This window comes from Poecilia mexicana, unplaced genomic scaffold, assembly GCF_051168715.1.
Source record: "Poecilia mexicana isolate PSO_F unplaced genomic scaffold, ASM5116871v1 scaffold_2, whole genome shotgun sequence".
NCBI lineage: Eukaryota > Metazoa > Chordata > Actinopteri > Cyprinodontiformes > Poeciliidae > Poecilia > Poecilia mexicana.
The window spans coordinates 6,287,114-6,300,055 of record NW_028263371.1 but is presented as its reverse complement, the minus strand read 5'-3'; the positions used below and the strand labels follow the sequence as shown (position 1 = coordinate 6,300,055).

The window sequence follows — 12,942 nt, the reverse complement described above, 5'->3', positions numbered from 1 at the left end:
TGAACAAGGAATATAGTTTTGAAATGTTGGCGATGAGTTCAGCATCTGGCTGTTTTGATGCTTCGCCTGCCCATGTTGGGACAGAGGGCTGTGGGACGGGTAAGCCTGGATGGACTATAGGTACAAGGTTTGGAGGCTTCTGGCATCCCCATAGTGGCTGAGGTCCTAGCAGCTGCTCTCCCTCCTGGCACCTTTGGGGATCTCTGTGAAATTTCTGGGTTCAGTCAGTATGGTATATATGTGGACATGTGTGGGACTAGTGAGGTGAAGTTGGCATGCCAGCCCCCAAGTACCTTAGCATTTACCCCCTACTCTTTAACAAACACAACACCACACTTTGGTCAGGTTGGGGGGTGAAGGACCTTGCAGGCATGGACAGAGTGCTGTGCAGCACCTCCACCTCTATTCACGTTGCTATGTTTGGCCAAGTTCTGGACCTCAATTTTAACACACATAGAGCTTGTGGTCGGGAAGTTGAGTCTTTCACAGCCCAGCCACAACTCCAGTTTTAATACACTTTAGACAAAAACATCTGCATTCATCACAAGTTTTCATAATACCACAAACACACATGGAAACACCGATCTGGGACAGAGGAGGGCTTGGTGTGCCACCTCAGCACCTTTTCTGCTTAAATGCTTATTGGAGGTGTGAGGATGACATGGGGCTCATTGAAATGGGGGACTAACACTTTTTGATGGGGTGCTGTTCGTGTGGGTGCTTGGTCCATGATAGGAGTGTCGGACTTCCATGGGAAGGCCTATGGCTGTGGATCGCAGCAGTTTGACTCTTCATATCTAGCTTTGGGGTTCTGTCCCAGGACATCAGTTTCCTCCTCACCAGAGATGAACAAAGATGTAGTGATAGACAGTGAATGACGTAGGGAGAAAGGATGAAGGTGGAACAGCATATGGACAGGGGAAAGGAAAGATGGTAGGAATGAGGGACAAAGATGAATGGGACGAAGGAAAGGGAATTTTGGATGTGGGTGTGAGGAACAGAAGAAAAATGAGGCAGGGATGCGGGATAAGGATAAAATCTGTATGGGTCAAGAAGGTAGAGATAAGGAAGATATGAAAGAGGTATGAATAAGGAAAAAAGGAGATGGGGATGAAGGATAAAGACAAAGGATGTAGATACGGAGGAATAAAGATGTTGGGATAAAGGATGAAGATGATTGAAAAGGGAATATAGGTTAAAAGAGGTAGTGATGGGTATAACGATGGAGCAGGTCAGTAATTATGGGAAAGGGGTAAAAAAAAGTCTAGGGTGAAGGTGGTAGGTAGGAAGGAGGTGCAAACGAGTATAGAAGGATATATACTGCTCAAAAAAATAAAGGGAACATTTCACTTTAATTTTGTGTGTGGCTCCAAATCCAGGCCTCCATTGGTTAATAAATTTGATTTCCATTGATGATTTTTGTGTGATTTTGTTGTCGGCACATTCAACTTTGTACAGAACAAAGTATTCAATGAGAATATTTCATTCATTCAGATCTAGGATGTGTTATTTGAGTGTTCCCTTTATTTTTTTGAGCAGTGTATATTAAGTTTCCAAATACATCATTGGTTGTTCAATCATTATAGTTGGATTTGTCAACCACTCAAGTTGTTAAGCAGCAAGTGTCATAATTATTTTATGCTGCTTTTGTGGTGTACACCAAACCCTTGTGCATGACATTAACAAAAGAGGAGAAAAGTTTCCAACCACAAACGGGAAGCTGTAATGTTTGTCACTAGGCGTCTAATCTGGTGTTTCATGCTGTGTTTGAGAAATGTCCCATACACCTGTGATTCTGCAAAAGTCCTCTTCCTAGATACATGATTCAAAGCAACACTGGTCTATCGAGGATAACGATTAAATATCCATATGAAAGAATATCTTTTTTCATTTTTTTACACTGCCACATTTTTACAACTTACATACCAACTGCTAACAGGTTAAATATTCACTGCAGCAATAATTTAGGCAACAACACATTTTAAATTACAAACACCTCCCCAAATATCCCATTTTGTTAGCACTGTTGACATACAGGCATGAAATAACCATGATAATGCTCACTTTCACTAAGATGGTCAATTATTAACAAAGCATTTATCAAAGACAGCCGATCTGTCTTTTACACATGTATTTACCTATTACGAGTATGTTTATAGAGTAAAAAAATATATAAAAATTTGCAAATCAGTTGAATTACACCATATTAACTTTATTGAAATAGTTCTTATATTAAAACTGGAGTTTCTTCACAATGAAATCATTAGGCAAAAGCAGCATCCTGAATCAAACTGTGTGGATAGGAAACATAAAGATAAAGGTAATAATAAGTACATTAGGTATCTGGGAAAAAACAAACAAAAAATGCAAGATTATTGTCTTTTAAGGCCTATTTTATTGACTACAACAGACCTGACCAACAAGCCTAAAACATAATGGAACGACAGTGCCATCAAGTGTTTATTTGGTAACCTCCCACTGTAAAAACGAAACAATAAAAATGTGATCTTCTGGAGAAGAATCGGTAACAACTGTTGACTGTTGATACTCTTCCTGTCACATCTGGACTTACATTTTAACTTTTTCTTCTTGAAAAGTAAAAAGAAAACATTAATTGTGCTTTGGGACTTGAATCAACCTGAACCAGAACCTTCGTATACTGAACAACTTTACTTGTCCCAATGTATTGTGAGCTGAAAACTTGCACAGACCACATCCTGATAGGGTTAGACATGCACAACCACAAAACAAGAAAACAAGGCGCTCCAAATATGTCTGCCCTCTAAAAGACCTTAAAACCCTTCAGCCCAATCGTCCAACAGTCCACAAACAAGCAGCTCTAAACTAAAACAACATAAATTCAGTCAGACACAACCAGATTTATTTGCACCAAATGATACAATGAGTCATTTTACAAGAGGATGTGAAGAATAGTAGATGTATACAGATACTTTTAAGTTTACAATCAAATGTGCTCAAGCAAAAATACATCTAAAGCTATGTTTGGCCTGATTTCATTAAATGGTCTTTATGTTTACAATGGTGAAACTATGCATGTATTATCTTTTATCTGAATTTAAAAAAATGTTTTTTTGATTAATAATAAAAAGAAGAAGAAAATCCATCTCAAAATAAATCTAATCTGCTCGTGCTGCTAAAATTGGAAATTATTTTTAAAGATTTATTTGGATCAATTATCCGTGAAAAACGCACAGTTTAGGTTGGACAGAGTCTTTTCTGTGCTCTTCAGTTTCAACACAACTTTACATGGAAGGTCCTTCTCCTCAGATCTCTGCTTTATGCCTGTAACTTTAAAGATTTCATATGGAGGAACCAGGACTTCTCTTTCTGATTCTCCAAACTTGGAGTACAGTGAGATGTCTGCTCCTAAGCAGGTGTAAATCTCGAAACAGGTCTCATAGCCAAATTTTTCTTTGCGGGGATACTTCCCCATCGAGCTGGAGGTGAAAGTGCCAAAGCGGATTTCTTTGCCGAGAATGCCCAGCTTGAATTTTCTGTTGACCCTCCGGTAACCGGTAAGGCATCTTTCTGACTTTGGCTTATGAGCGTTGAGAGCTCTGACAGCGCCCGTCAGGAAGAAGTGCAATGAGTGATACTGAAACGTGCTCGTGTACTGAGGCCCCTGAGTTCGCACCGCACTGTTGAATTCAGTGAATACCTCTGGTTTGTCCAGAGTGTAAGCGTAGACGGCCATGTTCTGTTCTTTCTCCAGGACTCGGGATCTTTTCTTCCCAGGCTTGGGCTTCCATTTCTTATTATACTGTTTCTCCGCTTCATCCCAAGCCAGGCTAAAATTTTTGCTCATCTTTTTCTCGCTGACCAAGAACTCGGTCTTTACTTTGGTCGCCATGTTGTTTGCGCAGCCTTCGTACATGTCATCAACAGAGTTCGGAGCCATGTCCAGTGGGAGAGGAGTGTCAGCCAGGAATCTGTAAAACTGCCAGAAGACAACAAGACGGATGTTAAACATTTCTTTACCATTATGTCTGAATCAAGAAACTCACAAATCTCCTGTTTGTCTCATTACCTTTGCAGTTGAGACAGAAGCTCCAAACAGAACAAGCAGGAATATCCACGTTGTCATCGTTGCCGCCTTTAGCGTTTAGTCCTGCAAAGACACAGTAAATGCAGATTTTTCATTTCCTATTATTGTTCATTTATTGTTCCCATTTATGTCATTTGAATGCACGATCTAAGAGTCCAACATAAAATAAACAAGCAGGCTGAAATCTCAACATTTTACCCTTACAGTGTTCATAATTTTAAGGTTGCTCTTTTAAGGTTTTAAGAAAAAAGTTGAATCATTAAAGCTCTAACTTGTTTCCCTATCATAATAATCTATGATAGTTTTTACACTGGAGGTGCTTCACTACAATTTAGCAGTTCTGAAAAGAGATTATTGTACACTTATTTGCAAGATAAATTAAAACCAATACAGTTGAATCCTAAATTTATACCCCTTGGAGATTTGTATTGGTTTATTTTCACTCAACCAATAAGTTTTTTTCTGGCAGGAAAAGAGACAGCTGACTCTTACAAAACAATAAAACAATGTAAAAAGAGAATTGGCATTGAAAAAAACAAATATTTTAAGAAATAAAATTGAAAATTATGTATATATTAATAATAAGACCGATCTTTAATATAAATAAAAAGTAGGACTTTACCTGGGTTTTTTTTTGAAGAGCTTCTGAAGAAATTAGGAATAAGATGGGGGGGGGAAGGAAGGATGGGCAGAGAGGGATCCTTTCCTTTAAATCAAATAAATGACATGGATATTAAACAGTTAGAGGTCAAAATACAATTGAAGACAAAGTTTAAAACTTAAAATGTTTGGGCAAACCCCTAGACACGCCCCCATACCCTCAACTAACTTAGTTTAGACAGGAAAGAGAAGGAGGAGTTTCACCATATCAATCATAAATCCTAACAAATAGTCTGTGTGTTGCCTAGCAGTATACGCATGATAGATTATTATCTTTAATATTATGCTTTTATTCAGAACCTTTGTTCCAGTGTCATGAATGGCCTCACATATTAATAGATTATTTTTATGTGTTAACCATAAATCTGCAGAGCAGCAAAAGTGTCATGCTGCTTTTAGTCGTCATAACACTTCCTGCTTCTCATAAGACCCCTGCAGACCACTTCCTGAGGAGGTCTGACATGCAGAACCACAAATTAGTAAGCAAAAACTGAGTGCAGGTTCTGTGTGTTGCACTCACAACTCAGACAGGACTACGTCTTCAGTTTTGGCAACTTTATTTGCCTCACACTGTGTGTATATTTTTGGAACTGTTCTCTCAGAAGCATCTGGGCAAAGACGCACAGAAACAAAACTGATAGAAAGTTTCTTCTTCCAGAGCTACAATGCTACAGCTGATAACTGACGCTGCTTCTGCTACAAAACAGCTCAGATTCTGTAAAACTCCTGCAGCTGAAAAAAAATTAGTAGGCAAGTAAAATATATTAAATAAACTAATAAAATAGTGTTTTATCCTTAACTTTAAAAAATAGTAATAATTTAAATAAAAATACTTCTAGGATGCAAAGGAGACAACTCAGAGACCAGCTACTATCAGACTAAATGTAACTCCAGAGAAATAACAAAAGTAAAATTTAAAGACTTCTTTGGACTTTACAGCTGTAACTTTTCATCTCTATAAGTTATTTTTCCCTTCTAACTTGGCTTACAACATTAGCTTATATTCACAACCAATATTTCACTTTAACCTGTCATTCACAGGTTGTCATTCACAATGACAGGGGTGTCAAACTCCAGTCCTCAAGGGCCGCTGTCCTGCAGTGTTTAGATGTGCCACATGTAAAAAACAGTGGAATGAAATGGCTTAATTACCTCCTCGCTGTGTAGATCGGTTCTCCTGAGCCTTGCTAATGACCTAATTATTCTTTTCAGGTGTGGTGCAGCAGAGGCACATCTAAAAGTTGCAGGACAGCGGCCCTTGAGGACTGGAGTTTGACACCCCTGTCACGAGAGGACCCAAACTTGGGTCCTCTCGTGAATGACAGGTTAAAAGACAAAAAAAGCCAAATTCATATGTAATCACACTCAATACATTTTGGTTTGGATTCAAATCATATCAATCTTCGGAAACACTTTATTTGAAGGTGGTTGAATAAGACTGTCATGACACTTTCATAAACATGACATAACACCTGTCATGAACATGAATAAACCTTCATTAATATTTATGACTGTTGTCATAAAGTGTCATTCAGTAAATTATGACACTTTTAATACAAAGTTGACATTATTCAAAATGTCTTTGTTATGACAACTTGACATTAACCAAGAAATCATTACTGTTTAAACTTTACCTTTAATAACATAAAGATACCTAATTTTTAAAGTGCAATCATTAATTCTTTTATAACAAATTTATATCAGTCATGATTTCTTGGTTGATGTCAAGTTGTCATAACAAAGACATTTTGAATAATGTCAACTTTGTATTAAAAGTGTCATAATTTACTGAATGACACTTTATGACAACAGTCATAAATATTCATGAAGGTTTATTCATGTTCATGACAGGTGTCATGTCAGTCTTATTCAACCCCCTTCAAATAAAGTGTTACCCAATCTTCTAATTATGCAATCAGATTAAAATCCAGTTTCATATGCAGTCCAGTGCACGATCCGAATTTAAACATACCATCTTTATGCAGTGACCATAGTCTTAGAAAAAAAAAGAAATCATCTTGAGCAAGCATGTGGCGACAGTAAGAAGGAATGACTCGCTTTTGATAATACACGTTGCAGATAAATGGGTTCCAAAATGTTCTAAAAATTATTATTCTGTGTTTTCTGTATAATTTTATGGGTGTTTTTTTACTGGCATGCACTATAAAATTAGCGTGTCGTTTAGACTTTGACATCTGACTTGTTAACAACAGCAGCGATCCTTCCCTTTGACTCTGATGAGTGAGGCAGACAGAAAACAAATATTTATGACTTGATGCAGCCTGCAACCATGACATAAAATAAAGTCTTAATGATAATATACCTTATTAGAATATGAAAACGTAAAAATCTTTTCTCCCTTTACTGTCATTTACCATCTTTACCGTCCTCACAACTGTGTGTGAGGATGGTTTTATGGAATTAATGCATGTCATCATCATTTAAGAAATGTCCATGTTTAATGAAGCATTTGACATTTTATTTTTATTGATTTTTTTTTTTTTGCACTGTTGAAATTGCATACAGACATCACAAAGTTCAGTTTGGGAGGCCATTTGCTGTAACAAGCTGAGTCAGAAAAAATTCATAGCAATGATTTGGGCTTACTTTTTATTGAAAAAAAAGAGAAGAAAGTTAATGGTTGTAGAGCAAACTAATGTTATCTGTCCTTACTGAAATCCAGCTTCACAATTTAAACACTTATTCAAAATCTTACATAGGTGTTCACACTCACTGTTGTATATTTGTTATAATATTATCTAATGACATCACTGTGTAAAACGGATTTGATTAGGCCCATTTTCTTTGGAAAAAAATATAACATTTGGTCCAAATTGGCAGAATTATTTTTATTTCCAGAATGTTTCAATAAGAGCAGAATTTTTCATTTCTTGCTGAAAAAAGCACAGTTCAGATTGGAATGAGTTGTTTCTGTGCTCTGAAGTTTGTAGACAACCTTACAAGGAAGCTTGTTGAGCTCAGAGCTTTTCTTTATTTCTTTAACTTTAAAAACCTCGTAAGGAGGGATCAGGACTTCTCTTTCTGTCTCAAACTCAGAGTACTGTGAGATGTCTGCTCCAAAACATGTGGAGATCTCAAAGCACGATTCTTCACCAAACCCTTTGCCACAGTATTCACCCACTGAACTGGAGGTAAAAGCACTAAAACGAATCTCTTTGTTGAGAACATTTTTGGTGAATTTACAGGGTGTTCTCCGGAAAACGGTGACACAATTTTCTGCTTTAGGTTTGATGGTGCGCAGAGCCATGGTGAGGTAGAAGTGCAGAGTGTGATACGGGAATTTGGTTTTGTACTCAGATTTTTGTGTTCGGACTGCGTCGTTGAATTCACGGTATAAAGGTGGGTCATCAAGGGTGTACGCATGAAGAGCCATGATTTGTTCTTTCTTCAGCTGCGTGTTCTTCTTCTCCCATTTTCTCTTGTAGTATTCCTCGGCATTATTCCAGGCCTGTTTGAAGTTTTCATTTTTGTTTTGCTCATTTGGTAAAAATTTTTTCTCTATTTCTTCCTTCATCTTCTCTTCACATTTGTCGTACATGTCATCAACAGAGTCTGAAGCCATATCCAGCTGGGTTGGGCAGCCGATCCAAGTTTTACATTTCTGCAAAAACTGAACAGAAACACATTACTGATTATTATTACTGTTTATTACATGTGTGATTGTACAACAATTAGACAGACAGATAAAGTTTTCTTCACCTTGTTGAACTTATCTAGTGGAGTTCCAAGACAGGATCCAAATAAGATGAAGACAGTGACCCAAATGACCAACCTTGCCATCTTGACTCAGCAGACAACTCTAAAAACAAAAACAAAATAATTTGGTCTGGGTGGTTTCAATGTGAAAACGCACCTTAAATTAGGTGCTGCCACTAACAAAGCTCTGCCGCCTGTACTTTTAAAAGCAGATCTATGAATACTTGTGAAAACTTGTGAGACCTTTTGCATTGGTTGAGGTTTATGGGTGTATCTTATGATGTCAGGGGTGAACTAATATCAGGACACAAAAATTAAGAAATAATAGTTTGAAATCAACCCATAAATAAGCAGGAAGCCAGAGTAGAGAGGCCAGCATAGATGGAATGTGATCAACACTCTTCTGTCTAGGAAAAATACATGCAGGTGAATTTTTGACCCCTTGTAAATGTTGAACTGAAGATACTAGAATACAGAATAACAGAAGTTCAAGCATAATGTAAGAAAAGCACAAGTTACTTTCTCAAAGTTCTTTGACAGAGTAAGTGAAATGAATCTGAATATTAATTATATTTGTTCTGTAATGTTGGTTTGCACTGCAACAAGATTGAGTGTCAAAGGTTTATGTTGTGATTGTGGACAGCCGTAGCTGAGGGGAAGAGGTGCAAGAGGATAATGCAGCTACGCCTCAGAAGCAGCATGAACATATCTGTTTAGAAACATTAAACCTTTTTTGGACATGTACATAACTTTTAAGGGAAAAGTTATGAACAGAAATAAATGACTGAACAGCATAATTAAACTCAAGAATAAACAATAACATGGCAGTGAATAATTGTGTGTACAACGGAGACATGTAACAGGGTTCTTCTTTTTATATTGCACTTATTATTAAGTTGAAGTATTACATTGATAATCTTAGTTTCAATATACCAAAATCCTTCCTTAAAGAAGTTTAATTATTCTGACATTTCAGAGAGCAATAAAAGAGCCATACCTGTATGAAGAGCTTCTGTGTGGATGAATGTTGAAGCTTTTTCAATTCTTTCTGTACCTTAGTTAGGTTTTTTATTTTCTTTCAGTTTCTTCAGCAGAGAAATATAAAATAACTGAGGATGCAAAAAAATAAATAAAGTGAAACAGACAAAACTGTTGCGGAAGTAAAATTGAGAAACCGTCCACCTGCTAGCCCTACAATGCCATTTTATACAGAAAAGAGAAGGAGGAGTTCACAAGTTAACCTATCTCAAGATAACAGACATCTACATTTTTTATCGGTAGAGGAAGAATGCATTTTTTAGTACAAATTTCAACATCACAGGTCACAAACAGTCTATTTTTTTCTAACTAGAGTGTTGCAGCTCCCTTTTTCTTGTCAACCTCCATCTGTTGCGTGGCCTGCTATGCCTCCACACAGAAGCACGTTTACTGCATTCTACTGAATGCAGTCGACATGTTTTTAAAGGATGTTACTGCTGTATTTCAGCAACAAGGCTCTGAAAAATACCGAAGAAAAGTCGACCAATCTCTCCAGGACATCAAAGGTCACCTATTCAGAAATGACATATTTCCTTAACAACTGCAGGTGTTGATTGATATTTGGAGTGGCATGGTCCGTCGAAACACTAAGACATCATCGTTAACAATATATAGACTACAAAAAATAATGCTAGATCTACCAAAAGCAATTTTTTTTTTACAATCATTATATGGTAAACTGTGCAGTTTATTTGTGCAGATTTATTTTAAAATTGTTTCTACTTCATTATTTTTAGATTCTGTTCCCTGCCACCATAATATCCAAAACTTTAAAAGGCTTTGAGTTTTAAAAATAGAGAAAAACACCAACCACCACCATCGCCAACTCTAACCCACTCATATCTCCCTTCTTCCTCTTTCATTAATTATTCCTGATAGAGCCTCAGATCTGGTCTTGACCCAGGGATCTGTTTACTATTACAGCCTGGTGATGAAAACAGCTTCGCCTAGAATCTGCTTTTTATCTCACGCTCCACAGACGCATGGAAAAGTTAGCAGCAGTGATGCATGGCTTGGAAAGGTCAGCTTGGAAAGAAGGGGACCTTCTTAGTTCTGGTTTGTGCAACATGAGTAGCACAAACCAAGCTGCCAGCTCTGGATCAGGCCTGGTTGAGCTGCTTCCTCTTCTCTCTTGAGTAAGTGGCAGTTAGGCTGCACTCACACTGCAGCCTGAAGTGACCCAATTCAGATATTTTGTTAAATCAGATGTTTTTTGCCGGGGCCGTTCATGTTCTACAGTGTGACCGGGCAACGACCTGAAAGTGTCCCGCATGCAAAGTAGAAGGCACAATAACGTCAGCGTTCTAGGCATTCTGCTAACCGCCATAAAAAGAAGAAGTGCTCAGTGTTTGCAGAAGTAAACATGGAGGCTAACGGTTGAGCTTAGCTTACATATTTGAAGTTGTTGTCCAACCGGAACCAGCATATTAACAACTTAATCCTCATTATAGTCCGTCATGGTTATTGTTCTTCTTCCCACTTGCGCGTATCAGGACGTGGATAATGAGGTTTGTTGACTAGCAGTGACGTTCAGTTTGGATGAATGCGGCCTGGACGTTAGGCTGCATTTGAATCGGATACGTATTGGATATCCAAGTGACCTGGGTCGCATTTGAAAATAATCTGACCTGTGCGGTTCAGACTGTCATGAAAAGATCGGATGCAGGTTGCATGATGTCAAAAAATCGGAATTGGGTCACTTCAGCCTGCAGTGTGAACGCAGCCTTAGTGTTGGTTGCCATCTGCAATTTCAGGGAACCTGTAGTTATAAGGTTCCTTCTGCAGAACTCCGAATAAAATCAGAGCCAAGTTTTATTCCTTTGTGCATTTATTGTAAAAAGAAGATTTAATGGTTAGCGTAAAAGGGATTTGTTGCTTACTATTCATAAGCTGCAACTATAAAATAAATCCATAACCATTCTTGAAAACATGCGACTGTAATTGTCTCTCAGTTTTTGTAGTAAAATGCAGTAGCTATGTAAGAAAAGCTCCACGACCAAAAGCAAGAAGTTTGAAGTCAGTGTGTTGGTCAACCAGTTTTCATTTAATTGATAGAAAGGGTCGTATTATTCTCTCTTACTGACTTCTTTAAACCTGATAATGTCTTTCAAAAGGTCAGGCTAGTAAAAAAACCTATTAGTTTTCACCTGTTTTACATTTGGTATGAAGTGACGATTCAAACACGGATACATTTACTTTTGCTTTTCAGTCACCAGCAGTATTTGTTCTTCATTTTAAGAGCTAGCTATTCATCATTTATTATTATTCTTGCTTAGGATTACATCTTCTCTCATCAAAGGCTTAGTCCATCAGTTTCAACATCATATTTCCTAAAATCCTGCCTTAAGGAAGTTTAATTGTTCTGGAGAATTGGAGGGAAAAAAAAAACGAAATAAAAACGTCATACCTGAGGTTATATGAAGAGCTTCTGGAAGGATGAATGTCAAAATATTAAAAATGGTTTCTGTGTTTTAGTTAATTGTTTTGGGGTTTTTTTGGCAGAAAAATCAAAATTATGAAATAGATCAGGATCCAAAGAATTTTAGTGAAAAGAGCAAAATACAAAAACACCGAGTAAAATGAAGAAGCCTTCTGCCCACCAGCCCTGCACTACGCTGTTTTATACACAAGGCAGAAGCAGAAGTTCATAAACTAAACGTATCTGCAGAAGAACACATTTCTTTATTATTGCAAATGTAAACCTCAAAGCTCACAAGTCACAGTCTTCTTCTGTTAATTGTGAGCTGCACCTTCCTTTTACTTGCTAACCTTCATCTGTTGCACGGCCTTCTGCATCTGCAGTGTGCATAACGTCTGCGTCCTCTTCTGCACTTGAGCTGTTCACACCTTATTCTTGGTGTCTGACTTCTCTTTAAGTTGCTTCGCCTCCACTATTCTTAGATTGTTGCTTTTGTACGGCCCTAATATGCAAAACTTTAAAATATCTTGGATTTTAAAGACACAAAAATCAACTGATTGTAAGATACACCGTCACCAACACACTCATATCCCCCCTCCTTCATTACAGAATAAGACTGAATAACCATTTTTGAATGTTTTTGTTGTTGTTGTTGTTGTTGTTTGGATCCAGAGGCAGACTAGCACACTGTTCTACCAGGAGTTTATAATCGATCAATTGATTGGTTTAGGCCCGGTTTGAAATCCCACCAACAAAAGAGCATTAGCCAATTGCCACATTGCCTCATTGAAAATGCAAAGCTCCCATTGCTGTTCTGCAAAAGGACAAACTGGAATTGGTCTTTGAAGAAAAACGATTAACATGTTTGCAAAAAAAACACTTGAAATGGATTTTCAGTTTTGACAGGGGCTTTTTAGCACCGTAAAAGTAAGCACATTTTATTAAGCTATATGCAACACTGAATGAATAACTACCTTAACAACCATCAAGTGATGCTTAGAGACAATAGGCAGAGAGTTTAGGAGAATCTCAGGAGATACTT

The 12,942-nt window shown here is 37.5% G+C and overlaps 3 protein-coding genes across 5 annotated transcripts in view; 1 reads left to right on the top strand and 2 right to left on the bottom strand.

Annotated features, from left to right (window-relative positions):
• The window catches only part of LOC106926695 (GPI-linked NAD(P)(+)--arginine ADP-ribosyltransferase 1-like), a 53,845-nt gene that overhangs the window by 20,613 nt on the left and 20,290 nt on the right, over positions 1–12,942 (top strand). The gene's annotated exons all lie outside the window — the stretch shown is intronic.
• LOC106926698 (GPI-linked NAD(P)(+)--arginine ADP-ribosyltransferase 1-like) lies at positions 2,860–4,837 on the bottom strand. The gene is made up of 3 exons (XM_015001786.2): positions 4,689–4,837; positions 4,049–4,129; positions 2,860–3,958 (listed from the first exon to the last, which is right to left on the bottom strand). Exons 2-3 carry the CDS (start codon positions 4,103–4,105, stop codon positions 3,191–3,193), a joined length of 825 nt encoding a protein of 274 aa, XP_014857272.2. The 5' UTR covers positions 4,106–4,129; positions 4,689–4,837; the 3' UTR covers positions 2,860–3,190.
• Positions 7,184–12,140, bottom strand: LOC106926699 (ecto-ADP-ribosyltransferase 5-like). 3 transcript variants are annotated; one of them, XM_015001788.2, is made up of 4 exons: positions 11,889–12,136; positions 9,441–9,552; positions 8,447–8,546; positions 7,184–8,357 (listed from the first exon to the last, which is right to left on the bottom strand). In XM_015001788.2, the coding sequence occupies exons 3-4, from the start codon at positions 8,525–8,527 to the stop codon at positions 7,611–7,613; spliced, it is 828 nt and encodes a 275-aa protein (XP_014857274.2). In that variant the 5' UTR covers positions 8,528–8,546; positions 9,441–9,552; positions 11,889–12,136; the 3' UTR covers positions 7,184–7,610. The 3 variants fall into 3 exon arrangements, with proteins under 3 accessions (XP_014857274.2, XP_087865903.1, XP_014857273.2); XM_088009777.1 differs by lacking the exon at positions 9,441–9,552 and having other exon boundaries at positions 11,889–12,140; XM_015001787.2 differs by lacking the exon at positions 11,889–12,136 and having other exon boundaries at positions 9,441–9,657.

What these genes read in the sequence shown, in the direction of transcription:
- LOC106926698 (XM_015001786.2), bottom strand. Translation starts at nt 4,105, where the DNA reads ATGACAACGTGGATATTCCTGCTTGTTCTGTTTGGAGCTTCTGTCTCA. An exon ending in CTTCTGTCTCAACTGCAAAG is followed by an intron (nt 3,959 to 4,048) that starts GTAATGAGACAA and finishes GTCTTCTGGCAG; the next exon opens with TTTTACAGATTCCTGGCTGA.
- LOC106926699 (XM_088009777.1), bottom strand. Translation starts at nt 8,527, where the DNA reads ATGGCAAGGTTGGTCATTTGGGTCACTGTCTTCATCTTATTTGGATCC. An exon ending in CACTAGATAAGTTCAACAAG is followed by an intron (nt 8,358 to 8,446) that starts GTGAAGAAAACT and finishes GTTTCTGTTCAG; the next exon opens with TTTTTGCAGAAATGTAAAAC.